The 24,841-nt window shown below is 52.3% G+C and overlaps 10 protein-coding genes and 1 non-coding gene across 11 annotated transcripts; 6 read left to right on the top strand and 5 right to left on the bottom strand.

Annotated features, from left to right (window-relative positions):
• Positions 1-203: 203 nt before the first annotated feature.
• On the top strand, positions 204-1,582 carry GLRG_06221 (oxidoreductase family protein; the record flags this gene model as incomplete). Its single annotated transcript, XM_008096906.1, has 5 exons — positions 204-504; positions 577-683; positions 742-898; positions 954-1,186; positions 1,241-1,582. 5 exons carry the CDS (start codon positions 204-206, stop codon positions 1,580-1,582), a joined length of 1,140 nt encoding a protein of 379 aa, XP_008095097.1.
• An 810-nt stretch (positions 1,583-2,392) lies between these two features.
• Positions 2,393-4,107, top strand: GLRG_06220 (adenylosuccinate lyase; the record flags this gene model as incomplete). The annotated part of the gene is made up of 5 exons (XM_008096905.1): positions 2,393-2,737; positions 2,797-2,956; positions 3,015-3,029; positions 3,088-3,174; positions 3,230-4,107. The coding sequence occupies 5 exons, from the start codon at positions 2,393-2,395 to the stop codon at positions 4,105-4,107; spliced, it is 1,485 nt and encodes a 494-aa protein (XP_008095096.1).
• Positions 4,108-4,422: 315 nt separating this feature from the next.
• Positions 4,423-5,943, bottom strand: GLRG_06219 (zinc carboxypeptidase; the record flags this gene model as incomplete). Its single annotated transcript, XM_008096904.1, has 5 exons — positions 4,423-4,730; positions 4,825-5,109; positions 5,168-5,279; positions 5,343-5,572; positions 5,631-5,943. 5 exons carry the CDS (start codon positions 5,941-5,943, stop codon positions 4,423-4,425), a joined length of 1,248 nt encoding a protein of 415 aa, XP_008095095.1.
• Positions 5,944-6,705: 762 nt separating this feature from the next.
• On the bottom strand, positions 6,706-8,476 carry GLRG_06218 (CorA-like Mg2+ transporter; the record flags this gene model as incomplete). Its single annotated transcript, XM_008096903.1, has 2 exons — positions 6,706-7,285; positions 7,377-8,476. The coding sequence occupies 2 exons, from the start codon at positions 8,474-8,476 to the stop codon at positions 6,706-6,708; spliced, it is 1,680 nt and encodes a 559-aa protein (XP_008095094.1).
• Positions 8,477-11,444: 2,968 nt separating this feature from the next.
• Positions 11,445-12,744, bottom strand: GLRG_06217 (TfdA family Taurine catabolism dioxygenase TauD; the record flags this gene model as incomplete). The annotated part of the gene is made up of 3 exons (XM_008096902.1): positions 11,445-11,646; positions 11,696-12,237; positions 12,301-12,744. The coding sequence occupies 3 exons, from the start codon at positions 12,742-12,744 to the stop codon at positions 11,445-11,447; spliced, it is 1,188 nt and encodes a 395-aa protein (XP_008095093.1).
• Positions 12,745-14,050: 1,306 nt separating this feature from the next.
• Positions 14,051-15,642, top strand: GLRG_06216 (major facilitator superfamily transporter; the record flags this gene model as incomplete). The annotated part of the gene is made up of 3 exons (XM_008096901.1): positions 14,051-14,289; positions 14,341-14,472; positions 14,529-15,642. 3 exons carry the CDS (start codon positions 14,051-14,053, stop codon positions 15,640-15,642), a joined length of 1,485 nt encoding a protein of 494 aa, XP_008095092.1.
• A 430-nt stretch (positions 15,643-16,072) lies between these two features.
• GLRG_06215 (adenosine deaminase) lies at positions 16,073-17,170 on the bottom strand (the record flags this gene model as incomplete). The annotated part of the gene is made up of 1 exon (XM_008096900.1): positions 16,073-17,170. One exon carries the CDS (start codon positions 17,168-17,170, stop codon positions 16,073-16,075), a length of 1,098 nt encoding a protein of 365 aa, XP_008095091.1.
• A 1,004-nt stretch (positions 17,171-18,174) lies between these two features.
• GLRG_06214 (major facilitator superfamily transporter) lies at positions 18,175-19,790 on the top strand (the record flags this gene model as incomplete). The annotated part of the gene is made up of 2 exons (XM_008096899.1): positions 18,175-18,384; positions 18,450-19,790. 2 exons carry the CDS (start codon positions 18,175-18,177, stop codon positions 19,788-19,790), a joined length of 1,551 nt encoding a protein of 516 aa, XP_008095090.1.
• Positions 19,791-19,896: 106 nt separating this feature from the next.
• GLRG_06213 (uncharacterized protein) lies at positions 19,897-20,424 on the bottom strand (the record flags this gene model as incomplete). Its single annotated transcript, XM_008096898.1, has 1 exon — positions 19,897-20,424. One exon carries the CDS (start codon positions 20,422-20,424, stop codon positions 19,897-19,899), a length of 528 nt encoding a protein of 175 aa, XP_008095089.1.
• Positions 20,425-20,691: 267 nt separating this feature from the next.
• Positions 20,692-20,763, top strand: GLRG_13159. The gene has a single exon. It is a non-coding gene; the product is annotated as a tRNA-Arg (tRNA).
• Positions 20,764-22,705: 1,942 nt separating this feature from the next.
• Positions 22,706-24,355, top strand: GLRG_06212 (uncharacterized protein; the record flags this gene model as incomplete). The annotated part of the gene is made up of 1 exon (XM_008096897.1): positions 22,706-24,355. One exon carries the CDS (start codon positions 22,706-22,708, stop codon positions 24,353-24,355), a length of 1,650 nt encoding a protein of 549 aa, XP_008095088.1.
• Between the last annotated feature and the right edge of the window lie 486 nt (positions 24,356-24,841).

Below are 24,841 nucleotides of genomic sequence, written 5' to 3'. Positions count from 1 at the left end.
TACATATCCTTCGGAGAGTATCGGTACCGAGCCGCCACACCCCTCCTTTGTGCCACCATCCCGCGTCGATGAGACACATTTGCGAGAATCCCCCGCATCCTGGATTTGGGAATAAAAGAACCATGATTAGCCCTCAAGAATACTCTGAAACCATTCCCGACTTTCAAGGTCAAGTCAGAGCAATCGGTCTCTTGCAGCCAAAAATGTCTGTTATTAAAGTCGGGGTCGTGGGTTATGGCTTTGCTGCCAAGAACTTTCATATTCCTTTTATCGTAGCAAACAGCGATTACGAGGTCATTGCCATCCTGCAAAGAGCGGAGGCACCGACAGACCCGCCTTCAGTCCCAGCTGGTTCCCATTGCAAAGTCGACTTCCCCAACATTAGACATTACCGCAATGGAGAGGATTTCTTCGCCGACCCGGACATCCAGCTCGTCGTCGTAGCTACCCACACCGATACGCATGCGTTTTATGCCGAGCAAGCCCTGAAAGCAGGAAAGCACGGTATGAACATCTCAGTATCCCTCAAGAGCTGTCTAGCCTCAACTGGTAAGACAGGGGCTGACGAAACAATAGCCATTGTCGACAAGCCTTTTGCGAGATCATCTGAGGAGGCAGACCGGGTCATCGAGCTTGCAAACAGCAAGGGTCTAATCCTGACGTGCTTCCAGAATCGCAGATGGGTACCAAAGTCAACAAACTTTAGGTCGTAGTCTGCCCGAAAACTGACGAGCCTACTAGGATGGCGATTTTCAAACGCTGCGAAAGCTCATCAGTGAGGACGCGCTGGGTGACATCAGAGAGGCCGAGATTCACTACGACTTCGAGTCGCCTCCCTGGCTAGCTGGTATGACCAAAAAGGAGTACACCCCCGGTGATGGCATGGCTTTCGGTCTAGGTAAGCGGAAATCTCTCGGTGGACCAAGACGGTAGCTAACCATCGCCTGGCACAGGTACCCACAGCATCGACCAAGCTGTCGTTCTCTTTGGCCGTCCGAAGTCCGTGACTGGTTTCTTTCGCTCACAACGAGGTATTGAAAGTGAAGTCGAGGATTCCTTCACAATTGTGTTGCAGTACGACGGCCCACAAAAGGAGCTCCTCGTCACTGTCAAAACCTCGGTTACCACACCCATGGCACAGCAGTTGAAGCACCTCGTCAGGGGAACAAAGGGGTCATGGTTGAAGGTGACTCTTGCTTCTTCGAGTCAACAAACCGGACTTTACTGACCTTGTGGGCAGTTCCAACTAAGAAGCACTTGTCCCCAGGAGGAGCAGATATCCGAGGGCCGCAAGCCGCTGGAACTAGGGTTCGGCGAAGAGCCGGCCGAGTTGTACGGAACTCTGACTACTATTAAAGAGTTCGATGGCAAGATACAGCGTTTTGATGAAGCAACAAACAAGTATGTCGGCAAGTATCCGTCGATTGTTGGTCGCTGGCTAGGTCTCTATGAGAACTTGGCCGACGCTATTAAGGGTAAAGCTGTGTTGGAGGTGAAGGCGACTCAATCTCGCGATGCGATTAGGATTATTGAGTTGGCCAGAGAGTCGCATAATACTGGATCTACGCTTGCCTGGAACTAACAGTGTTTATGTTGCGTGGGTTTGTCAACGGTGAGTGGCATACAGATGGTGTCTGAGAAGTTGAATGTTGATCTCTTCTAGCATAAAGCAAACTTTGTGCTATTAGTATCAAAGTATTAAACACTGTTTGTTAGACTGTCCGTCAAATGCCCACTTTCAGTTTGCTCGAGGTGAAGAGAAAAATGCTATGGCGAACTGACTGATCGAGTTATACAAGTGACACCTGCGAATTGTGTCAAGCTCGTCATAACAACTGGCAATGATTATTGCAGCCTGTTATGCAACATATATTGCATTTTCCCGTAATGAAGTTCAAGTGCCCACATTTGAATAACTCGGTTTTCCTGTCGAACTTGAGGCTGCAACCAAAACTTGTAGCAACTCAACTGGGCACTGATAGCGAGAGCCGGGGGCGGGCAGTCTAGTCTGCGAATCTGTACCTGTTGTCGTATAAACACGGTATGCAACGTCGCCACGCGCCGCAATTCCCTTGCCTTTTTTTCTTCCTTTTTTTTTCTGGCTTATAAAAGACCATGTGCCACTAGATGAGTTGATATCGTACGGTATACCTACTGACAGAGCTGTCCTTAGATTGTTACTGAGGGACGAAAAAGTATAAGTCCACAGGGACAAAAATACGTACATACCATAACGTTGGTACGGGGGCCCACATTCGCTTCACGGGATGTTATTATTCCGGCGGGGTCTTCCCATGGTTCAGGTCTTGCTATCAATTGATCGGCGGCTGATTTTTTTCCCCCTCCATTTTCATTCAACCCCGCATCGACAAATCTCCAAACGAGCCTCAAAATGGCAACTCAAGTAAAGAATGCTGGGCCGTCGCCCTACGATACGTATCAGACGTCGTTGACGGCGAGATACTGCAGCCCAGAGATGTCACGACTCTTTGGCCAGCGCTCTCGCCACTCGCAATGGCGCAGGCTGTGGTTGTTGCTCGCAGAGTCCGAGAAAGAGCTTGGTATCGACACCATCACGCCGGAAGCGCTCGAGCAGATGAAGCAGCATCTCGAAGTAACCGATCAGGACTTTGAGGTCGCCAGGGTTGAGGAGAAGATCCGCCGCCACGACGTCATGGCTCATGTACACGCCTTCGGAGCCGTCGCGCCTGCGGCGGCTGGTATTATCCACTACGGTGTAAGTCAAAAGTCGCAGTTCTCTGTCGTCTCCACCGAGTCTGATGGATTAAAAACAAGGCGACGAGCTGCTTCGTAACCGACAACGCGGAACTTATCCTCATGCGCGATGCCATGGATCTTCTCCTTCCAAGACTTGCAAAGGTTATCTCAAACCTGTGCAAGCTTGCTAGGGAATGGAAGGCAACTCCCGCTCTTGCATACACGCATTTACAGCCAGGTATTTTTCGTTGCCAACACCAAATTGATAGCAATTCCGCTGACTATTCGCCTACTAGCCCAGCTGATTACAGGTATACCAAAAACAGTGCCCCTCTTTGGACCCTCGACAAAATTCTGATTTGCGTCTAGTTGGCAAGCGTGCAGCTCAATGGGCTCAGGATCTCGTTTTCGACCTCGAGAGTATCGAACACGTTCGCAATGGGTTGCTGCTTCGAGGTGAGCCGAAGTACACGCATCAGACAGCGAGAGACCGAATAACATGTCATGGCAGGTGCCCAAGGAACCACGGGAACTCAAGCGTCGTTCCTCGAGATTTTCGGCGGCGACGGCTCCAAGTGCGACCAGCTGAACGAACTCTTGTGCAAGAAGATCGGCTTTCCCGCGTGTTACGATGTATCGACGCAAACGTATACCCGCAAGGTTGACCTGATTGTAGCCAACGCCATCTGCGGCCTTGGCGCTACGGCACAAAAGATTGCCGGAGATATCCGCCATCTCGCCTCGTGGCAGGAGGCGGAGGAGCCTTTCGAGGATAAACAGGTGGGGTCAAGTGCTATGCCCTTCAAAAGAAACCCGATGCGTTCAGAGAGAATCTCCAGTCTCGCCCGGGAGCTTCTGTCCAAGCAGGCAACCACTGCAAACACCCTCGCTGCGCAATGGATGGAGCGGTCACTGGACGACAGCGCCGTCCGCAGAATGGACTTGCCCGAGATGTTCCTCTTGGCCGATGCTATCATTGGCAGCCTGGACAATGTCACCGACGGCATGGTCATTTACCCTCAGGTGATTGCCTCGCGTGTTCAACAACAGTTGCCATTTATGTGCGCAGAGAATATCATCATGAAGCTCTGTGCCAAGGGCATATCCAGACAGGAAGCCCATGAGCAGATCCGCGTCTTATCGCACCAAGCTGCCCGTGTCGTGAAGCTGGAGGGTAAATCGAACGATCTTATTGACAGGATCAAGGCTTCGGAGTTCTTCCAACCGATCTGGGCTGATCTTGACGACATGCTGAGACCTGAGCTTTACATTGGCCGTAGCGTTGACATCGTTGAACGGTACTGTGGTCTGGAAGGCGTGGCAGAGAAAAAGATCCAGCCATACAGGGCTATCTTCGAGAAGTCAGCCACGACGGAGCTCAATGTCTGATTGGAAAATGAAAGAAATGGTCGCTGATGGCTGGAAGGCCTTGCGAAATGTTGCGACGGGACAGTAGTGAAACTTTGGTTTCACTGATAGGCTATGCTCAATCCGAAATGAAGTGATGCCTCTGAATATTAGAGGCCGCAGACTCAGTTGCATGACACGACGGACCCCTGCCACAACGGTATTAATAGACTGTACACTTCTTCTAGACTTCACGGATCGTTGTAAGTCGCTTTTTAGGCCTGCTCAAAAGAAACAATACCTCAACACATACAATTGCGAGTAAAACTGTATTACAGCCTGAAAGTATTTGCAAGCTTAGGCAGCCTGAAGCATGGCAAGGACACCTGCCCAAGTCTCACGAACAGTGGGCTGGATCTGACTGGCAGGTAGAGAGAAGCCATAGGTACCCCTGTCTCTCAGTTCAAGGGTGTAGGTGTACTTGGACTTCGCAACGCCGTGGATGTAGTCGGTGCTATCGCCAGTCGTGGCATATAAGGCACGACAGGCATTCCCAATCGTGTAGCTGGTTCCCGAAACACCGCGGATGCCGGTGGCACCGCGTTGAGCCAGGGCTCTGAGAGCAGCATCATCAGGAGCGACATAGTTGCAGTCGTACCCGAATGCTGGTGACATGGGTGTCAGCGCAAGAGTCACTCAACAAGACTCCTGGCATGCATAGGGGTGTGAAGAAAAGAGCCATTGAAGATATTTACTTACGCCACAAGATGTATTGGCCGTACGAGTGAATGTCCAGATAAAGCGTTATGCCCCCCTGGGACGCAGATAGCGAGTCAATCTGGGCTTTCAGACCCTTAATCTCCGGCGCGTCACCCGCGGAGGCGCCCTTGTAGGTCTCAGAGCAAGGGCTGGTTGAAGCGCCTCCTGTAAGCTCCCACTTGTACGGCCAGTTGCGGTTGGGGTCACGACCAATGCAAGAGCTGCCAGTGTTGGTCTGACGGTTCTTCCGCCACAGGCGATTGGTGGTCTGGGTATAGACAAAACCTTCAACAGGGATCAGCCACGATCTCAATGATTCAATTTTCGCACTATGAACACATACCGTCAGGGTTAGCGACCGGGGTGATGTAGAAGTCGTACTTGTCTACAACGGACTTGATGGCAGAATCGGACGAGTACTTCGCCAGGAGCTGGTAGGCCAAGTACTCGGTTGTCTGTTCGGAACATTGGTTATCTAGCCCTCTAAAGACAGGAATGGGCTTTGGGTTTGTCCTTACCATCGTGCTGATCCACTCGCGAGCGTGAATAGTACCATGAAGAACAACAGCTGGCTTCGAACCCTTGCCTCCGCTGCCCCAGATGTGAATACCGGTCAATGCGCGTCCCTGGAAAGAAGATCCAGCGGTGAAGATTTCAGACTGGCCAGGAAAGCTGCTCTGAAGGTCTTTGAGGAAGGCCAAGTGGTCGGCGTAGCTGTGGTAGGCCGTGAACCATGATTCGCTTGGCACTAGGTTCCGTCATAAGCTAAGGTTGAACTCGAAGTTCACGAGGCAAAGAAATCTTACCAGCATAGACAGTCGAAACCTCTTCCTCGGCGAAGGCAGCACCGATGTCCTCAACGAGAATCGTGGTGTTGGCAAGTTGACTGATGGCATCGAGGTTCTCCGGAGAGACGACAACGTCGAGCTTGTCCTTGGAACCGGGGTTCAAAACGGTTGCAGCCAGCTCGTCGATCTTATCCGCAACATCAGCATTGCCCTCGGGGAGAGTGATGCGAAGACCTTTGAAGCCATTGTAGTCAACCTTGGTCGATCTAGGAACAGTCGCACCGAGCGCCAAAGGCACAAGGGCGATAGCCGAGACGATTGAAGCCCTCATGACGAGCCGGGGCGTGAGCGATGATGACGAGAATTAAGGTCTCTAAAAGCAGAGAAGGCTCAAAGAAGAACACAGAGCCGAGATACATGCATTTTATACGCACTTGAGGAAGGAAAGGGGGAATATGTAGACTGCCCGCTTATGAGCCGAAGGGCCCACAGCGCGATTCTCGGTAGCAGCCCGGCAACGATATGCAAAAAGGGGTAGGTGATATTCTCGCTTGGGAAGGACACAAAGAGTCGGCGTAACATCAAGTGCTGCCAAGGCGGATGATGTCGTTGCTTGGCGGTGCGCCTTGCCACAACAGGAAGTTCAAGAGGCTCATATCTTGGCAGCAGACGGGGGATTAGGTAGGTGAGAGTGCGCATTGTGGCTGTCCTTTAAGTGGGCGTCGAGTAAGAACCGATTATGGGAGGGAAAGTCACACCATGGCCATGCGAGAGGTTGTTATTGCTTTTCTTGTGACTGCAGTTGTGTTCCTTCTTCTCGAGTTTAAAGGTCGACATTTCAGATGTCCGAGGCGGTTGCTCCTGCTAAGCAAGACAAGGAGTGCATATCTCCCCAGTCCAATAGCAACGTTGTCCTCTTATAATTCACATGTGACCCTGTCACAACATGCACCCAGGACTAAACGATGAGGATGAGACCTGCTGTGTACTGAATACATGCTCAGTTGAGATTACAGGGCATGATTGAGCCGGATTAATAAGTCATATATCATATATTATCTACATATGTCTCGATATCTTACCAACATGTTTCTCACAAGTACCTGAGTCGCCGAGCCAGAATCAAAAAGAAGAAGGCAAAGCCGACAATAGAGGCTAGGATCCCAAAAAAGGGAATTAGGTTATTAACATCTTTCCAAGGCACCTCGACGTTCATCCCGAAGAGTCCGCAAATAACGTTCAGGGGCACCACGGGGTAATTAATTGCTTCTTCCCTACTTAAGGACTCGTTGGTCTGGTTGCCCATGCTAATGCTGTCAATCGAGAGTTGCGCCAGGTAGTTGCTGTGTGACCGCGAGAGAATGGTGTCGAATTGCACGAGGCTATTCATCATCGTAACGGTGTGGTCTTGGATGTCGCCAAGATACAGGGCGATATCCATGTGTGGCGTGACTTCATAGTCTTCAGTGCACCTCTTGGTGAAAGCACGGAGGACATCAGTCTTGCCGCCGAGCAGGCGCATGAGACTCATGACGTTCTTTCGAGTGTAGCCAATCTTGCGGAGAAAGGCTTGATTGTCCTCGACGCGCGTGATGAAGACCTGGTCCTCAATGGCGTCTGCCTCACATTCAATCTGGTTGATCGCAGGGCCGAACGAATCCACAATATCGTCACTTCATCCCAGTTAGTCCAGTACCATCAGCGCCCATCGTGTTGTGTTGTTGGGTACCAATGTGCCATCCCTTGGAGTCGGTTTCAACTTACATCAGAGCGTAGCAGATCCAATCGCTACTCAGGGACACATGCTCCTTCAGTTGGGAGATTCGGAACCGCACTTTTGACGAATGCAAATTCGGGGTGAAACTGAAGCTGATAATCCCCTCTCTGAAGACAATAGCGTACACGTTGAAAGGATGGTAAGAAGTTTCGCCATCTTCCTCGACGACAATGAAGGACCGGAAGCAAGCAAAATAGTATGTCGGAAATAGCTCAATCTTTTCGCGAGTTTCCTTGTGTATGATATCCTCGGTGGTGAGAGGGTGGATGCCGAATGCCTTGCAGATTGTCCAAACTTCGATGCCGGTCGGGTTGTTCATGTTGAGCCACCAGACGCCGTCAGATTCCCCTTCGGATTCGAATAGAGACCTGATGTTCTCTCCCGGGAGGATAAGGTCCCGAAATTCTGCAGCATGAATGGTCGACTCCAGCGCAGAGGAAAAGAAGTTGAAACGACTCTGCTCACCCTGATTCACAGTCCTGGGTTGACCATGGGTCATTGTATCTTTCTCGTTCGAGACTGAGGCTAGCCGAGACGCAATGTTGATGTAGTCCCCGTCGGACGTGAACATGGTGGCGCCCGCTGGGATGGAGCTGTCAGGAAGGTTATTGAAGTCATCGTTGCTAAAGCTGCCACAGTCGTCGACGTTGATCAAGGTTTCCAAGCACTCGAAATCGATAACGAGGCCATCCTTCGAGTTTTCGCGCTTGTTTCTATCCGCCACACCGGCGGTCGCAGGAAACCCCTCCAGGGGACTATCGGCATCCCGACGGTACGATTTCCCATAGCCGCTCTGCAAGCCATTCGCAGTCCTTTTCGAGTAATCGACCCCTTCCGCCTCGCCGCTCAGGTCGCCCGCCTGTCTGCGACTCGCTTTTGAATCGTATGTATCGGCATCTTGCCCGCGTCGCCTTGCATTGGCAAACGCCTTCACCGAGGTTGGAGGAGACACGGTCCGACGGGAGGATCCAATTGTAGGACGTCGGCTCAGTGGTGGCACCGTAGGCGATTCGAAGCTGATCACATTGGCAAAATCGCAGACAAGACCTCGTTCGGTATCTCTTCCACGAACGGTGGCGGATTCCATGACTGTGGTGGACGTGTTGGGGGACAATCGCAAAGGATTGTTTGGCCCCTGGAAGTGTTGCCCATCTGTCTGTCGCGCCATTATAATAATCGAGACGTCGGTCGCAGTACGTTTATCTATAGTCTATACGGTAGGGCGTGTTCATTGTAGTGACCGTGGGAAAAGCGGGTAGTGCCCCGCGGGGACAAATCGTGGGGGACCCGCGGGAAAAGCTCGTATGGGTGTGTTCACCGTTTAAGGGTCTCGCAGGTGATGTGCTCGTGGATGCTGGTCTTTTGTACGCGTGCCATAGCCTGTTAAACCCTTCTCAAGACTCTCCGGTGCGCAAACCGCTACCATTCCAATTGTTGAAGACGAAACTCGCGATGAGATTCGGCGATGATTCTACTGACGTTTCGAGGCTCGGGTACCGGCAACCAAACGAGCTGCAATGGCAGGTTGACAATAGGTAGTAAGTAAGATCGAGTCGGAGATGATATGCCGCAAATTCGGGGGGCACATCAAGCTTTTGTGAGTGCAAGGGCAACAAAATAGGCTAACGGAGAGGTCGGGCGTCCTGAAACTACAAAGTTACCGTATACCTCCGCGACGTCGTTCACACAGCCCCGGGAGGGACTGAGTCTGATGCAACTTTCTGTGCGTGCGTGTCTGCCCAATGCCCACCATCCTTATTGCGGTGTAAGTCTTGTTAGAGCTAGCTCGATTCCGTAGCCATCTAGCGCGGCTCGTCACCACACAAGTCTCGCCAATCTCGGCGAATAAGACACATATCTCGGGGTGACAAACCGGTTGGAATTCCATGTCCGTACAAAAGACGGCTTGAAAACTTTAAGCGTCAATGCAACATGAAGCTCATCCCATCTCATGACTAGGGTCACTCCACGACAGCTACCACTGTTGTCGGCCCAACCAGAAGCAGCCATCAAATGCCTCATACTGCGTAGATTCAGTAGAGGGAGCACCCAGGCTGGCAAAAGCAACCTTATCTATCGTGGAAAGAGTCGGATTGGTCACCGATCAAGATTTGAAAGAGGAACACCCCATGATGACTTTGGACGCGTGTGCATCAGCTGGCACCTGAACCTGACACAACAACAAGCGGTCAGTAGCGGTCGTAGTGGTCATGGAGCTAAGTGCTAGACTCTATTGTTCATCATCAAAAGAGGGTGCCGACAACCCGGCCGATCCTGCAAGTAAGAGGACGATTGTGTTTAGTACACCACCCGGCTCACCACTGCCCCGGTAACACCATTCGATTGGCTTCGACGCTTGAGCTTGCTGGCCGAGGCTCTTCATTGAAGAACACGGGATGGTGGCGGCTACTTCTCTTCAATTCATCTGGATGCCACGCGCGTCGAACGCCACATGGTTATAGACACAGGCCTGAAGGAAGGCGATTAAACGAATAAACGCACGAGACCACTAGAACTGTGAAGATTGGGCTTTCTGCTGGTCATTGAGATGATTCCCGAATATGCCGTCACGGCTGTTTTTTTGTTTTTTTCTTTTTCCATGACGGCAGAACAAACCATGTTCGGCAAGCTCCTTATCCAGTGGCAGAAGCAATATCATGACATTAAAATCCAGCGAAAGCTATTTGGAGCTTTGCATAATCATACACCTCCACCATCAGAGTGGACGCGTCTTTGACCAAGGTTCGGGGTTCCCTTGACTGTGTGTGCTCGGATGTCTTCTGCGACGCCGCGAGAAGCTTGTGTGTGGCGAAGCAAGCTGGGCAACATGCTTTGGGGTCCTTTTGATGGTGGCGAGGCTGCCAACATATGCTGGGGGAGCACCGGTACAAAATCCGAACGACTGTTTACCAGTGACTTCGAATAACAGGTTTTATCAGGCGGATTGCTGGGGAGGCACGTAGAGAATGATTGAATCCATGGTCCTAGACGCTTTCAGGGGTGAGGCCGCATGCTCCGCTGAGTCGTATATCAAATCCCGCATGGGGAAGTCGAGAAAACCCCGCGCATCACGCGAGATTCTAGAAATAGTCTCAGCTGAAATTTTACCCCAAATACATTTCGACACAGCCCTGTAGTATATTATTGGAGCCATCCAGCTGCAAATGCCGGGGTTCCATCCGTCCAGGTTTCTGCAATGCTCCGGCCGGGCTCGCATTATTGCCACTATGCCGATGGCATCGCTAGCAGAGTGATAAGACCCGGTCATATAGACACAATCTCCGTTGGCGAAAACTCTTATTCCTGAAGACGGTGAGCTGAGTAGTAACGCGCCCTATGGGCCGATGCCTTGCAAGCTGTGCTGTGGCCGAGGTGTAAGTGATGGTTGTCATGATGAATGTCTAAGCTGTCGATTCAAATTAGGCTGTGTCATTATATCTGGCCAAGTGAGCAAATTCATTGCATTGCCGTGGATGAAGTGGCCTTGAAAAATGGCGCCACTGCTGTGATCACTCACAGATAGTTGCTGTACGGACGGCAAGCAGTTCGCTGGCTCGCTGGAGTCTATTTTTATGCCTTGTAAATATCCGAAATAGGAAGCGAGTCATGCTGTCGGGCCAAATGATTGGCAGTTGTTCTAGGTCAGCGTTTCAAGCCACAGCAAACGGTCGAGAATCGATCTACCTACAACAGTCGACTGAAACGTTGCAATGTGTTTGCACCTACGGGTTGGGATATACATCGACCCGGGCGGGGAAGATTATTATGACGGCGGTATCCGATCTTCGTCCCGTACAATCGCATTCAAAACTCCGGCAAATGAACGCAAGCAATAAAACTTGATGTTTTACGACCTGCACCCAAGCCATTGTGTCCATCTTGCTGCCAGAGCAATGAACATCGGCGACCGAAATGTGATGCTTTCGGTCAATTTGTGTCACTGCCACTAAGGATTCCTTCTCTTTCAGACCGGAGATTCACTATTACAACACATATCAATACCGAATAGCATTTATGGAATAGCTAATCTCACTACAAGAGGTGATTACCCTTGTCTACAGAGAGAAATCCCTGAGCCCCCGCGTGGTACCATCAATGCCAAGCTCCTCCTTCTCATCGGCGCTCAGCAAGCCCAAAGCCTCACGGCGTGTGGGCGCATCGGGTTCAAAGTATGGCTTCTCCGCCAAGGACGTCACACGCGTTCCGTGGCGGGGGTGGTTCCCTTCATAGTCCCAGCTCGCGTTATGGATCGTGATTCTATACTACGTCAGATTTATCAGAGGCTTTGCCGTGGACTATCACCCACCTATTGTCCCATAGGGCGCTGGTGTTGGGGGTCCACTTGAACCGGACCTGGATATCAACACTCCTCTCGTAGACGTCAAACAGGTAGTTGAGAATTACGTCACTCTCCGCCTTGTCGAGGCCGATAATTTGTGTGGTATACGAACGATTCACATACAGTGACTTCCATTTAGTGGCAGGGTGCACGCGGACAAGAGGGTGAGCTCGCTCAATATGTTTGGGACCGTCCTCGGGGGCGTTGCGTTCGAGGTAAGTGTGGGCAGACTTATAGATGGCGTACTTGCCGTCAATGATTTTGCGAAAGTCGGGGGAAAGCTTTTCATAAGCTGAGTAGCCGCTAGCCCACAGGGTGTCACCTCCGACGGGCGGGACGGTGTCGTTGTGCAAGTGGGTGATGCCAGCGGGCTGTCTCTCGTGAACCAGATCGGTGTGCCATCTCGACGCACCGCCCGGGTTGCGGAAGTTGGGTTTCCTCTCGGTGGCCATCAAGTCAGGCCAGATGACCGAGACGCCGAGCACACCGGGGACTTGAGGGACTTGGGGCTAATTCATACATCAGATACCCAGCGCACCCGTTGAGAAGGAGACTTGAAGATTACGACCCACATGAACCTCGACTTCTCCAAAGTAGGCGCCCAACTCTTTCTGCTGCTGGGGGGAAAGGTCTTGGTCCCTGAAGAAAACGACGCTGCGCTCGGCGATCAAAAGTGCAAGCTCGTCCTTCTGCTCCGTGGTGAGGTCTTTCAGTTGCAGACCCTCGATCTCCGTGCCAATGTGGGCCGTCAAGTCGGTGACCTTTGTCGCTGCACCTAGCAGGTTCTTCTTGGACTTGTCTGCCCTTGAGCCGGCATCGATGTACTCCCGCTCCTTGTTGCGGATGTTGTACGCATCGTCCAGAAACAGTGGCCGCGAGGGACGGTAGGGGTATCCGTTGGATAAATCAACACCCGCCTTTTCAAGTCTCGTCTTCGTGCTCTCAGGAAGTCGGAGAGAGTCCTTTCGCGGCTCCGCCACGTCCGTAATAGATGGATCAATAGGGGCGGGAACCATGGTTAATATCAGTCCAAACGAGACACGCTGTTGGCAGTTGCTAAGATGGGTAAAACGAGACTTGATAGTCGAGACCAAGTTTATCACTTATATTGAACTTTGAAACTTGCCCCCGAACTGCTCACATGCAGCTTCGACTCCGTCTTAATATACTTTTCTTCTAATTCAAGCGGGTTGTCGTCATCCAATCAAGGAAGTCTCGTCAATCCGATCGCGTTGATCAGAAACACGATGATTACCAATAATCGCGGGGTCAAAATACCCTTAAAGGCACTTACAAGCGACTGTCATGGCTTCATATGCATTCAAGCTGACGAATTTGGGAACAAAAGCGCAACATCGGACCATCTGGTTGCAGATGCTAGGTCTGAAATCGCCCACCAAGCCTCCCAAGAAGCACGCGATTGACCTCAAACACCATTCACTTTCAATTGGTCTCTAGCCAAAGATGATGGAGGGTTTACTCAGCCAGCCGTTGGTCCATCGCTGATTTTCGCCCGCTGCCTCCCCTCCGCGGGCGCGGATCTGGGGTCATCAGCCATCACGACATCCAAGTGGGGGTTGCGCGATACAAGGTCCCGATTGTGTGCTCGACAACCAATTCGCAGCCCAATCCCCTTGAGGTATCAACGCCGCACTCAAGTATATTGGAGGCTGCAGCAGTGCCGGAAAAGCCGTTTATGGGGGGAACGGGAGCCTGCAGACGTTGTAGCCTCGTCTTCCCCTCTTCAGATACCCATATATGTTACGTGGTGTTACATTGTTATATTGCCTGGAAGAAATTGCTCCCTCGGCTGTCGTAGATCACCAAGCTATCGAGATCTGCCCAGGTCCGGAGCAAAGTGCTTGTTTGGCCAATGTGTTGGTGCTTTAATCAAACTTATTGACACAAGCTCATGCCCAGACTCCTTGACGTGAATTACCGGTTGGCTTCGAATCGGGATGTAGAGCCGCACAACATTATATTGTATCTTTTGGGACGAACTACTACTCTGTTGACATGTCCGGTGTTAATACCCACTGCACGGCAACAGAGACGCGCATATATCCCCAGCACGCAATTATGTCCAGAAACATCGTCAGCGATATGGCTAGACTTTTACCCTGCTATCTCTGCTAAAAGTCCGAGATTCGCCGATGGACCCTGGACATGAACAAGGGGAAATTTTGCAGCTGGTTGTATAAAGCTTCGTGAACACTGTTGTGGATTTCCGGATTTCTCTCATGGCAGCTCGGAACGCACTTGTCCCTTTGCTCTTTCGTTTTCAGAGAACTTTGAGGCTCCACATCAACTTGGTCGTTCGCAATGGGAGCCCCCGAGATCGAAAAGGTCGTGCCTGGCGACTCCGTTCGGAGCAAGTCGCCGACTTCTGTCGACAAGATAGAAACGCAACCAGCCGTGGCCGAGCTTGTCCAAGAGCAACCAAAGCTTACATGGAGGTCATATATCTGGGACACGTTGGATAAGTCCCCGGAAGAACGCAAGTTCATGTTCAAGTTAGATGCCGTCATCCTGACTTTTGCGAGTTTGGGTTACTTCATCAAGTAGGTTAGCATCCAAAACCCTGGCGAGCTGCACGCTGACGAATCAGTAAGGAATCTTGACCAAATCAACATCAACAATGCCTTCGTATCAGGCATGAAAGAGGACATGCAGCTCTTCGGCAACGAACTGAACTACATGCAAACCTGTTGGACAGTCGGATACGTCCTTGGAGAGATTCCGAGGTGAGTTCGTTCTCTCGGTAAGCTAGCAAGACAGCCATGCTGACATCCGATTGCAGCAACATCCTTCTCACTCGCGTCCGGCCTTCGATCTGGATCCCTGCATGTGAATGCACTTGGGCTGTGCTCACCATCTTGATGATCAAGTGCACCAATGTCAACCAGTTATACGTCCTCCGTTTCTTCATCGGTCTCGCTGAGAGCACATTCTACCCGGGCATGCAGTACATTATCGGGTGCTGGTACCGAAAGGACGAGCTCGCCAAGCGATCGTGCCTCTTCCACTCGAGTGGATCCATCGGCTCCATGTTCTCAGGCTACCTCATGGCGGCTGTCTATAAGCTAGACGGAGTACACGGATGGAAGGGGTGGCAGTGGCTTTTCATTGTCGACACCATCATCTCACTGCCGATCGCAATCGCGGGATTCTTCTTCCTCCCCGATGTTCCTGAGATCACTAAGGCGTGGTGGCTCAACAAAGACGACGTTGCGCTTGCGCAGAAGCGAATGCAGATCGAGGGGCGCGCTAACCGACAACCGTACACAAAGTCCAAGGTCAAGAAGATCCTCACGAGCTGGCACATTTGGGCATTGACGCTGCTCTACATCTTCTTCAACAACGGTTCCGGTATCATGAGCCAGCCCGCGTTCCAGATCTGGCTCAAGGGGCAGGGTTACAGTGTCAAACAATACAACACCTACCCAACCATCACATCCGCTATCACCGTGGTAACTACATGGATCTATGCCTGGTCCTCAGATTCCGTGTTCAAGGGAGAGAGGTGGCCCCCGATTGTCTTCTCTGGCGTCCTGAATGTTGTTATCTACTCAAACCTGGCGGCGTGGAACATCCCAAACGCGTGGAAATGGGGCTGCTTCCTGCTCACCGGGTTCGGCGGCGGGATCAGTGGGCTGACGTTTGCCTGGGCCCACGAGATTTGCAAGGATGACAACGAGGAGAGGGCTGTCGTAACCGGTACGATGAACCAGATGGCCTATGTATTCCAGGCATGGTTGCCACTTCTCATTTGGCAGCAGGTCGAGGCACCTCGATACCCTAAGGGGTACATCACAATGGTCTTCTTTGCCGCAGGCATGGCAAGCACGGCTTTGCTGATCAAATACCTGCATCGTCGCGAACTGGGAAAGAAGACGCAGAGGGTTTCTGCTTGATTCTGACATATTAAAGCATGCGTACGGATACCGCTGTGCTCATTGTTGATGTGGTTATAATCTTGGGCCGTATACTAAACACATAAGTCCCTTACACAACTTCCATTAGATTAATACCGCAATACCGCACACGGGATATACTCAACGGTAGACGACTAATTCTCAAACTGAGCAATAAGTCACTTCCTAGCTTTGCCTCGAATGTCACGTTCATGATCGTCATAAAGGTGTCTGTGAATGTTTCTGGTATCGTCGGCCCGGGTTCATAAGCTCATTTGACGTGATCTTCATGGCGGTCGACTCCTCTATATGGCGGCCACCATGTGATAAAGGGAACTGCTAGTTTGCCTCATCAACCACTCACAACTGACGATAAAAAAGCACCGCAGCCACATTGTGCTCAGCGTCTGCCCAGTGACAAACATTTGTTTTACTCGGACGTGTTGATCGCGTCGAGTTCTCGGTAAAGTTCCTGTTTGACCTCATCACCTGCCCAACACATGTCCACTGCATTCCGTGCTAGCGTCACCATATCCTTCTTGGTGAAGTTACAGTAGGTGTACGCCTTCTGCATGTTCCCGTCCACCCATACATCGTGCATGTACACGGGGTCATCACTGTTGATGCAGAACTTGACGCCCTTCTCCCACAGCTTTCGAATCTTGGGGAACAACACATGCGTCGGCGTGCGACGATGATACGCGTGGGGGCACAGGGTCAGCCCGATGCCCCGATCCAGCAGGCCCTGCAGCAGCTCGTCGCGGTCCGCGGCGTCCAGGCCGTGGTCGATGCGCTCCGCGCCCGCCCCGCCACATACCTCGAAGATGGCCTCGCGGACGTGCTCGAAGGTATCCTTTTGCCCAAAGTCGCAATGCATCGTCACGTGCAAACCATCGGCCTTGGCCTTCTTGAACGCTGCCTCGAAGAGCATCGGGGGTCGTTTGAACGCGTTGCTCGCAAGCCCAACGGCGTGGAAGAGGCCCTTGCCACCCTCAACACCGCCGCCCGCCCATGGCCTCGACGTCTGATACGCCGCCTCGCCGTCCTCGACGCTCTCGTCGCGAATGAAGCAGAAGATCCAGTTGGACCGCACGCCGTACCGCTCCGCGCCGTTGCGTTGGGCTCGGAGATAGCCGTTGAGCACATCCGCGGCGGGGACGCCCCGGCGGGTGTGCGCCTGGATGTCGAAGAAGGGCTCGGTGTAGCGGACGTTCATCTCGGCGCACCTGCGGAGGTAGTCCATGGACATCTCGTAAAAGTCATCTTCCGTTCGGAGGACCTCGCAGCCGGCGAAGTAGGCCTCCAGGAATGTCGGAATGCCGGGAACACGGCCATTGATTTCCGGGCGGTGGTTGAAAAAGACCTTGTAGGATTCTAAGAGCGCATCGTAGGTGTCGTACGGCAGGGGCAAATTGTTGCGCTTGGCGAGCTTCCACCGGAGGGCGGGGAGAAGGGTACCCTCGATGTGGATGTGTAGCTCGACCTTGGGGAGGGCGGCGATGAAGGGCGAGATTTCGAGACCGTTCATGGTGACTGTGTCTCGTACCCCGGATTTTGTCTGATGGTGTAGATGTACTCAGATGCGGTCGTGTGGTGTAGAGCCAATCAATGTCTTGAGATATGGAGGCAAAGCCGGGATATCTTTACGGTATGGCCGCCTATGGGCATTTGTCGATATGGCTCGGCAACTTGTCGCAAAACCCCGTCATGTCGGACACCAACCGACAGCCCGCATACTTCTACCGGCCACAGATTTGCCGTAGTTCGTTTGCAAACCTACGGCAGTAAGCGCAAGTATCAAACGGCTCAAACCGGGGCCGATGCTCGCAGGAATGTGGGGCAAAAGGATCAGATAAGAGTAAGGACAACAAGGGCCTTTTGAGTGAGATTTTTGGTCATCAGCCAGCCATGACCGTCGAGCCGATATAACAACTAGTCAGCGCGGCTCAGCCCTTGTGAAGCCAAAGCTGTTCATATATGTCTCGTCCTGCCATCTCAAATTGTCTATTGCTCCAGATGACGCCTAGTGTCATCTCTCTCCGCATTGTGTCTTACTGTTGAGAGACCCGGTTACTAGCGGAATACCGTCGTATCCTGTTCGCTCGGATCTTCTCCGACAAAGGAAGGGTTCCCCGCTATCTATACAGCATCGGACCCCGGTTCCATGTGCACGAACGTCGGCTTATCTCCCTTGCCCTCTGTGGTTCATCTTGCCATCGGTGCAGCTTCTGGTTCGCAGTGGCTGGTGTAAAGAGAGAGGGCGGCGAGACGCGTGATTCTAGTCGGCAAAGATCGGCAAAGATAAGCATCGGTGATTTTGGATTCTTATTTTTTGGTTCATTCTCACTCATTCGCCGCGGAAAGGGTGCCGCGTTTGACACCCCCGCCAGGCCCTCTTGGATGGCCGCTCTATTCAAAAGGGCGATGCCCCGGTGGCAGTCCCGAGATGCAACACTTTGCGACTTCGTAGTAGGCTCGCGCTCTTGTGCAGACAATCACGGCAACGACGAAAGGCAGAGTTTACTAGCCAACATGGGGTCGCCATCGGACGTCCAGCAGAACCCTCCTCCCGCCAAGTCGCAGGCTGGTGAACGGCAGCATGTCGACAGCAGTATGGCTAAGAGGGTTGTTCGAAAGATCGACCTCAACCTCATTCCACTGCTCTTCATCACGTACATGCTCAACTTCATGGACAAGACGATCCTGTCGAGCGCGGCCGTGTTTGGTCTCAGAGACGACACCGTGAGTTGCGCTTTGCACCATAACTAACCACCTCTACCGGAATCGTTCTGACAACCACATAACAGAAACTCAAGGGTCAGGACTACAGCTGGGTGTCAAGCATCTTCTATTTTGGCTACTTTGCCTGGACGTATCCCACGTCGATCCTCATCGCACGCCTGCCTGTCGCCAAGTACATGACCGCCAACACCTTCTTCTGGGGCGCCGTCGTCGCGCTCACAGCCGCGTGCACCAACTACGGCGGCCTGCTCACCGTCCGCTTCCTCCTCGGCGTCGCTGAGGCCACAATCACCCCGGCCTTCATGTTCCTCACCTCGACGTGGTACACCCGTGACGAGATCCCCACCCGCACCGGCATCTGGTTCGCCGGGAACAGCGTCGGCGGCCTCGTGGCCTCCTTTGTCGCTTTCGGCTTCGGCCACGTCTCCGACGACCACGAGGTCGGCCCCTGGCGCTCGATGTACATCCTGCTCGGCGTCCTGACATTCGTTTGGGCTTTCGTGCTCTGGATCTGGCTGCCCGACACCATCGCCAAGGCACGCTTCCTCACCACCGACGAGCGCCGGTACGCGGCCGACCGCGTGGTCATCGCTGGCACCGGCTCAACGGCCAAGACACTCTGGAAATGGGACCAGGCAATGGAATGCTTGATCGATCCCAAGACTTGGTTCATATTTGGTCTCGAGATCATCACGCAGATCCCCAACGGCGGTACCCAGAACTTTGCCAATCTCGTCATCAAGTCATTCGGCTTCACGAGCCTGCAGTCGACCCTCATCAATATCCCCTACTCGCTGCTCACAGCCGGCGTCATCGCCGGAACCGGCTGGATTGCAGGCCGCTACCGCAAGATGAACTGTATCTTGATCGCCATCATCGTTCTTCCGTGCATCACGGGTTCGGCTATCATTTACTCTCGCGAGAGCGTCAGTAGCGGCGTCCAGCTGTTCGGCTACTTCCTCCTCGCGCCCGGGCCCGCTGCCATGCCGCTAGCCATGTCTCTAGTCCAGGCCAACTATCGCGGCGTGACCAAGAAGATGACAATGTCTGCGTTGCTGTTTCTGGCTTACTGCGCCGGTAATATCGCCGGCCCTCAGTTCTTCAAAGCTTCCGAGGAGCCACACTACAACACCGCCTTCCGGACCATCATGATCTGTTACGCGCTTGTCGTGTTTCTAGCGCTCGGCTTGAGGTTCTACCTGCAATGGATTAATGCCAAGCGCACCAGGGAGGAGGGATACGAGGGTAGCGCCGGAGGCGCGGGTGCTGTTGGCGGCGGCAAGGTAATGCAAGCGGATGGGAATGCGAACGATGTTGCGGATATGGTTGATCAAGTTGAGCTGCGTCCCGAAGACTACGAGGATGTGACGGACTGGAAAACTGCCGGTTTTAGGTACCGCCTGTGAGCTGAGGTGGATAGATTTGTGGTGTTGGTTGGCGGTTAAATCACGACGTCTATAGACAAGGGTCCATGTTCACAAGTCGCCGATGATGTCGCAGTTGCAATTTCCTTTAGTCAAAGTGCGAAGCAACATGATGCTCCACCGCCGATGTGTCTCCTTCGAAATCGCCGCAAACCGGACAGGTCACCACCTCGGATGCAGCCGGACGAGATACCGCGTCCGCCGTTTCGTTGCCGGGGGCCGCCCCGGACCTGCCCCGCGCTCCGCTCTTCTGTTTGACCGGGCGAATGTAGGCCTCGAGCCCGACTTGTGACGGAGGAAGATCAGCGTCTGCTTCTTGCCGGCGGCCTTGCCCACGTCGCGGCGGTCGACCGTTGATGGAGGCCGCTGATCCGGCACCCGCTCCAGCGGGCTCTTGGTCCGAAGCAGATGAGATCGGCTGCGCTCCGGCGTGGGACTGCACTCTCCCGACTCGGCCGTCGATGAGACGGACTTTGATGCCTCGCGGGTGGTTGCCGCGGGTCAGAACATCTTGGACGGTTCCGGTCACGGTGCGGCCAGTGGGCTGATCAGCTTTGAGAATGATGTTGACACTGGCGCCACGAACAACAGTGGCTACTGTGGGAACCCGGCTCATGACTCAGGTGTATCAAGTATCTCTTTGCGTTTATTGTGTGTTGTCCTGGTCCAGCGTTGCGGATATCATTCAGGTGAGTACCGGTATGTGAAGGAATTGCAAGCCCATGCAGGGACCGCCTCACTACCTATAAGGATCCACTAGTATGGGGGCCAAAATGACGCTATTTTTGATCCACCCAGCCCCAAACCGTTCCAAAGCGTCCACATCCCCGCTGTAAGCTCTATCTATATATGTCAATTTCTCGATGCAACTCACATCAAATAAGGCCGGATGTCGCAATGGTAGCGAGCTACTTTCCGGTGGTAGAGGTTCTGGGTTCGAGTCCCAGTTCGGTCGACTCATCTTTTGCCGGTTTTTCCTACTGGCCGCCGCCAGCTTTCTACACCGTGTCTTCGTACTGTTACACCGTCACATAACAACATTTTCTTTTGTGTTGGATAAGACGCTAAGAAATTCCTTGAAGTTTTGAAACACAGCCGATTTGCTGCAGGTTGCTTAAGTGAGGATATGCAAGTGCAGGGTGGTCCAAGTAAGCAGCAGCTCGCCCCGGAAAAGGCTGCAAAGAATGACCGGCAGAAGAGTGATGATACCAACCGGTTTTTTTTTGGTTTTTTTTAGTAGTGGTTTTTTCTTTTTCTGTGACGGACGGCGTTGCACAAAATCAATCATGTTGGCGTTGATGTTTGTGTTTAGCTATGACGCACATTGTGCAGTCAAACGCCATAACTGACTTGCTCCGTAATTCAAAATACAATGTTCACATCCATCGTACTTCGACGGGCCCGTAAGTTTCAGTAGGCCGACTGCTTACATCAAGGCGGAATTGATCATTACATATACCTGTTGGCAGCAGACCCTCCTTGGAATCCTTGTTGGGGAATGCATGTCCTACTTATATGAAGATTCAAATAGAATAATATGCTTTTCCGTCTGGAACTTTCCTACGAAGGTGCCCGATGCAACTGAGATGTGGCCGAGTACAAAAAAATGCTCGCCTCAAGTAAAGACTCCAGGAGCCTAGAAATTAGTGACGGTGCTGGAGGCACAAACTTCCAAGTGCTTCAGTTCTGCAGTCCCAGAAGCGCACCATTGTGTTCAACCTGAACGTTCACTGACATTTCCGAGGGCTTCTTCAAGACTTGTCTGACAACTCCGGGGAAATGAAAAGATCTGCTCACATTTCAAACCCTCAATATCGAGAGCAACACAGCAAATCAGCGATTTCAAAAAAAAAGTCGTACCATCTCATTATCGCCGCCCACGTCATATATACCCCACGGTCTCTGAGCAGATCCCTACATGTAGCCAACGTCCGCAAGTTACTGAGAACGGGCAGTGTATTCGCTATCATAGAGCACACCAAACTTACTCCTTACTGTAACATGATTTACGGCTCACTTCTAGGGTGGTGGTCTGTCGTAGGCGAAGGTAGAACGGAGAGCACGTTGCAGTCGCCCAAGCAGTGAAACGTATACCTCCGAAATGCTGGCTTCTCCGGAATTGATCTTGTAGCCCAAGATCTCCCCGAGCCCGAGTAAGACAGCGGTCTTATGGTACCGGTTGCCCTGAAAGGTATAAATGGAGAGCAGAAACAGTGGAATATATATTCCTCGACGGTTTCTTCCACCTCTTATCGTTTGTTTTCTATATTGATGATGTTCACGTTGATGCACGTTATGGGCTTCTCAACTCATGCTCAAGGTACACAAAGCCCCGCGAGACATTTGAGATATCTAGTGTATTTGTAGCCGAAATACAAACCTACTCGTCTACCCCATGAGAAAACTAGCAACTTCCACATGAGAAACCTCATTAGCCTAGGGCTTTCCATGGCTATAGCCAGATCGCCGAGATATTCGATGGTAGCCCATCGATCCTTCCTCTTATATAATAGAGTATCTAAAAACATAGGTTTTCGTCTGCTGCCGCAGTGGTCGGCTTTCTCCCGATTTCTTCTCCCTTCACCTGCCACACAGACAATCTATCTATTACTCCTTTCCGTACTAATGTTACTTTTCTCGAATACCAAAAGCCATATGCAGCAGGGAGAATTCTCTTTCTCCCTCTTAGACACCAGCACAACTGAAAAAACTCATTATCCACCCTCATTAGGCAGTCGTAGGAGCCTCACTTTCACACCAGCGGCCTCTCCGACCTCATTTCCTTCCTCGGGCTTTTAATCTATCCACCTACCACAACTTCCCTTTCCTTTCCCCCTTTGGTTGCTACATGGTTCTCTTCACCACTTACTCTTTGCGCTCAATGACAGGGTTACATCATGGCGCCTGAACACGGACAAGCTATTGGCAAGGTCGCCTACAACGTCTGGCTAGATGCTTTCGACGATGGTCTCCGGTCAGCTGAACCTCGTCCACAGAAAACGCGCCTCGTTGCTTCCGAATTCGTCGAACGCCAGTGGCTCAAGACCAGGGGTGAAATCATAAAAGATTGGAATCGGCGCCATGACAGCTGGCACTTGCCCACTACTCATGAGACAGCCCTCGAGAACTGGGGTACCGACCATCATTGTTTCTGGATCGGATGGTTCGTCCCGCGCCTTCACCGCAACTACGAAGACCGCTCTCCCAAGCCCGGTCAGTGTGTCAACAGTTGCTCGGCCATGGTCCTCACCCAATTCACCGTGAACAAAGCCTTCAAGGTTGTCTACAAGGCCGGTGGGACTAGCAAAAATAAGCTATTCGCTCTCTATTGTCCGGACACAAACGGTGTTTGCAAGGCTATCTCTGTCCCAGGGGGCGTTTGTAGCGTCTTGTTCTTCGAAGAATGGAGGGACGACACTTTGACAGCCCGCACAGCTCGGCAGAGGTCTTGGCTAAGGAACGTTATGAGCAGCTCCCTCGCAGAGCCGTCGAGTCTTACCCCGGAGGCCTCATCCGAACTCCAACCCAACGAACGAGGACGCCAAATTTTCCATGAAGAGTCCTCGTTAAGCGATTCCGTCGTGGAAGACCGGTTATCGTCTTGTAACGATTCGGACGGAGACGGCTCGGAATACGTGTTCTCGGGGTCTGAATCGTCCGAGTCTGGCGACAACACTGATACAAGCCACACGAGTGAGAGTCTCAAGACTTCCGATGATGGGGCAGAAGAAGGTGAAGAGCAAATCGACCGCAAGCCTATCGTTACCGGTCCAATGCAAAGGGACGCCCCGCCTCACACCTCATTCATCGTATCAACCAGGAACACTGTATTGGACACTAGATCCCCTGCAAAGGCACGTGTCACCAAGGTACCGGAAGCAAAAATTGGGTCTATATCAAACCTCTCACTTTCGCGCTGGGAGTCGCTTTTTTGGAGGGCGGGCGTCACCGGTAGAGATGACCTTGAAGGACGAAGCGAGACTTGCCCCAAAGGCCGAGCGACCCCGGCACATGCAAAAATATCAGGCACGCAGACGAAGAAGCGCCGAATTAGACAGCACGGCGAACTAGATTCGAGACCCAAGCGCAGCCGGCCTTCTCGGCAGGCCTCGACGGCACTCGTCAAAGCCAAAAACGGAGACATCGATGACGAGGATGAGGTCAAGGTTGAGAATACACACGACAGCGATGACGAGGTACAGTTCATTAGAGAGGTATCCCTTACCACAAACCGAAAGAAACAACCCATGACAGCATCTGCGGCACCCTCTATGACAGATAGCGCCGCCTTCGTACTCGACTTCATCGCTACCGACAAGCTGGCCAAGGTGGCGCGGCTCCATGATGCAGTCTCTCGCAGAGTCACGCTCAAGGCCTTCCGGAAGCATCTCACGTCCACAGTAGAGGCAGATTCTGATGCGCTGGCCCATAATATCGCCGAGAACGAGGACGAAGATACACGCATCATGCTCGCGGAGGCGCTTGCAGCGGATCTTGCAGAGAAGATGGCTGTGATCGCCAAGCCCCATTCGGACGGCACATGGTGAAGTGGGTTTTTATTCTGACGGGCTGTTTTCCGTTACCAATGGATCTTATCTGATTTGCCACTGACTAGTCTCTCGAATGGACCTTCTTCGATTGGGTGAACACCAAGCTCTGGACATTGGAACCGTTTCCTTGGAAATTTTGGTTCCTATTGGCCTGGTTATCGCATAGTACATCTAAGCACATAATCAGAACCGGTACATTCTTAAAGTATGCCATCCAAACACCCCTCTCATGTCTTCATATCACTGATCAACAGTGACAGAGTCGATGACACGGGCAGAATGATGCCTGAGAATGGTGGAGGGAGCCTCGGTAGGGTTGTCATCCCGCAAGTGCCGGAGGTTTATTGGCAATTGAAGCGAAACGGAAAGTGGCTCTCGTCTTCTCCAGAGGTGTGATTGCCTACAACGACGAAAAGCTTGCTATGGAAGGGATTGGAGAAAGCGAACGATGAAGACATCTTCACCATTTACGGGAAAGGAAAC

This window comes from Colletotrichum graminicola (genome assembly GCF_000149035.1).
Source record: "Colletotrichum graminicola M1.001 genomic scaffold supercont1.22, whole genome shotgun sequence".
Taxonomy (NCBI): domain Eukaryota; kingdom Fungi; phylum Ascomycota; class Sordariomycetes; order Glomerellales; family Glomerellaceae; genus Colletotrichum; species Colletotrichum graminicola.
This window is presented reverse-complemented; position numbering and strand designations above follow the sequence as displayed.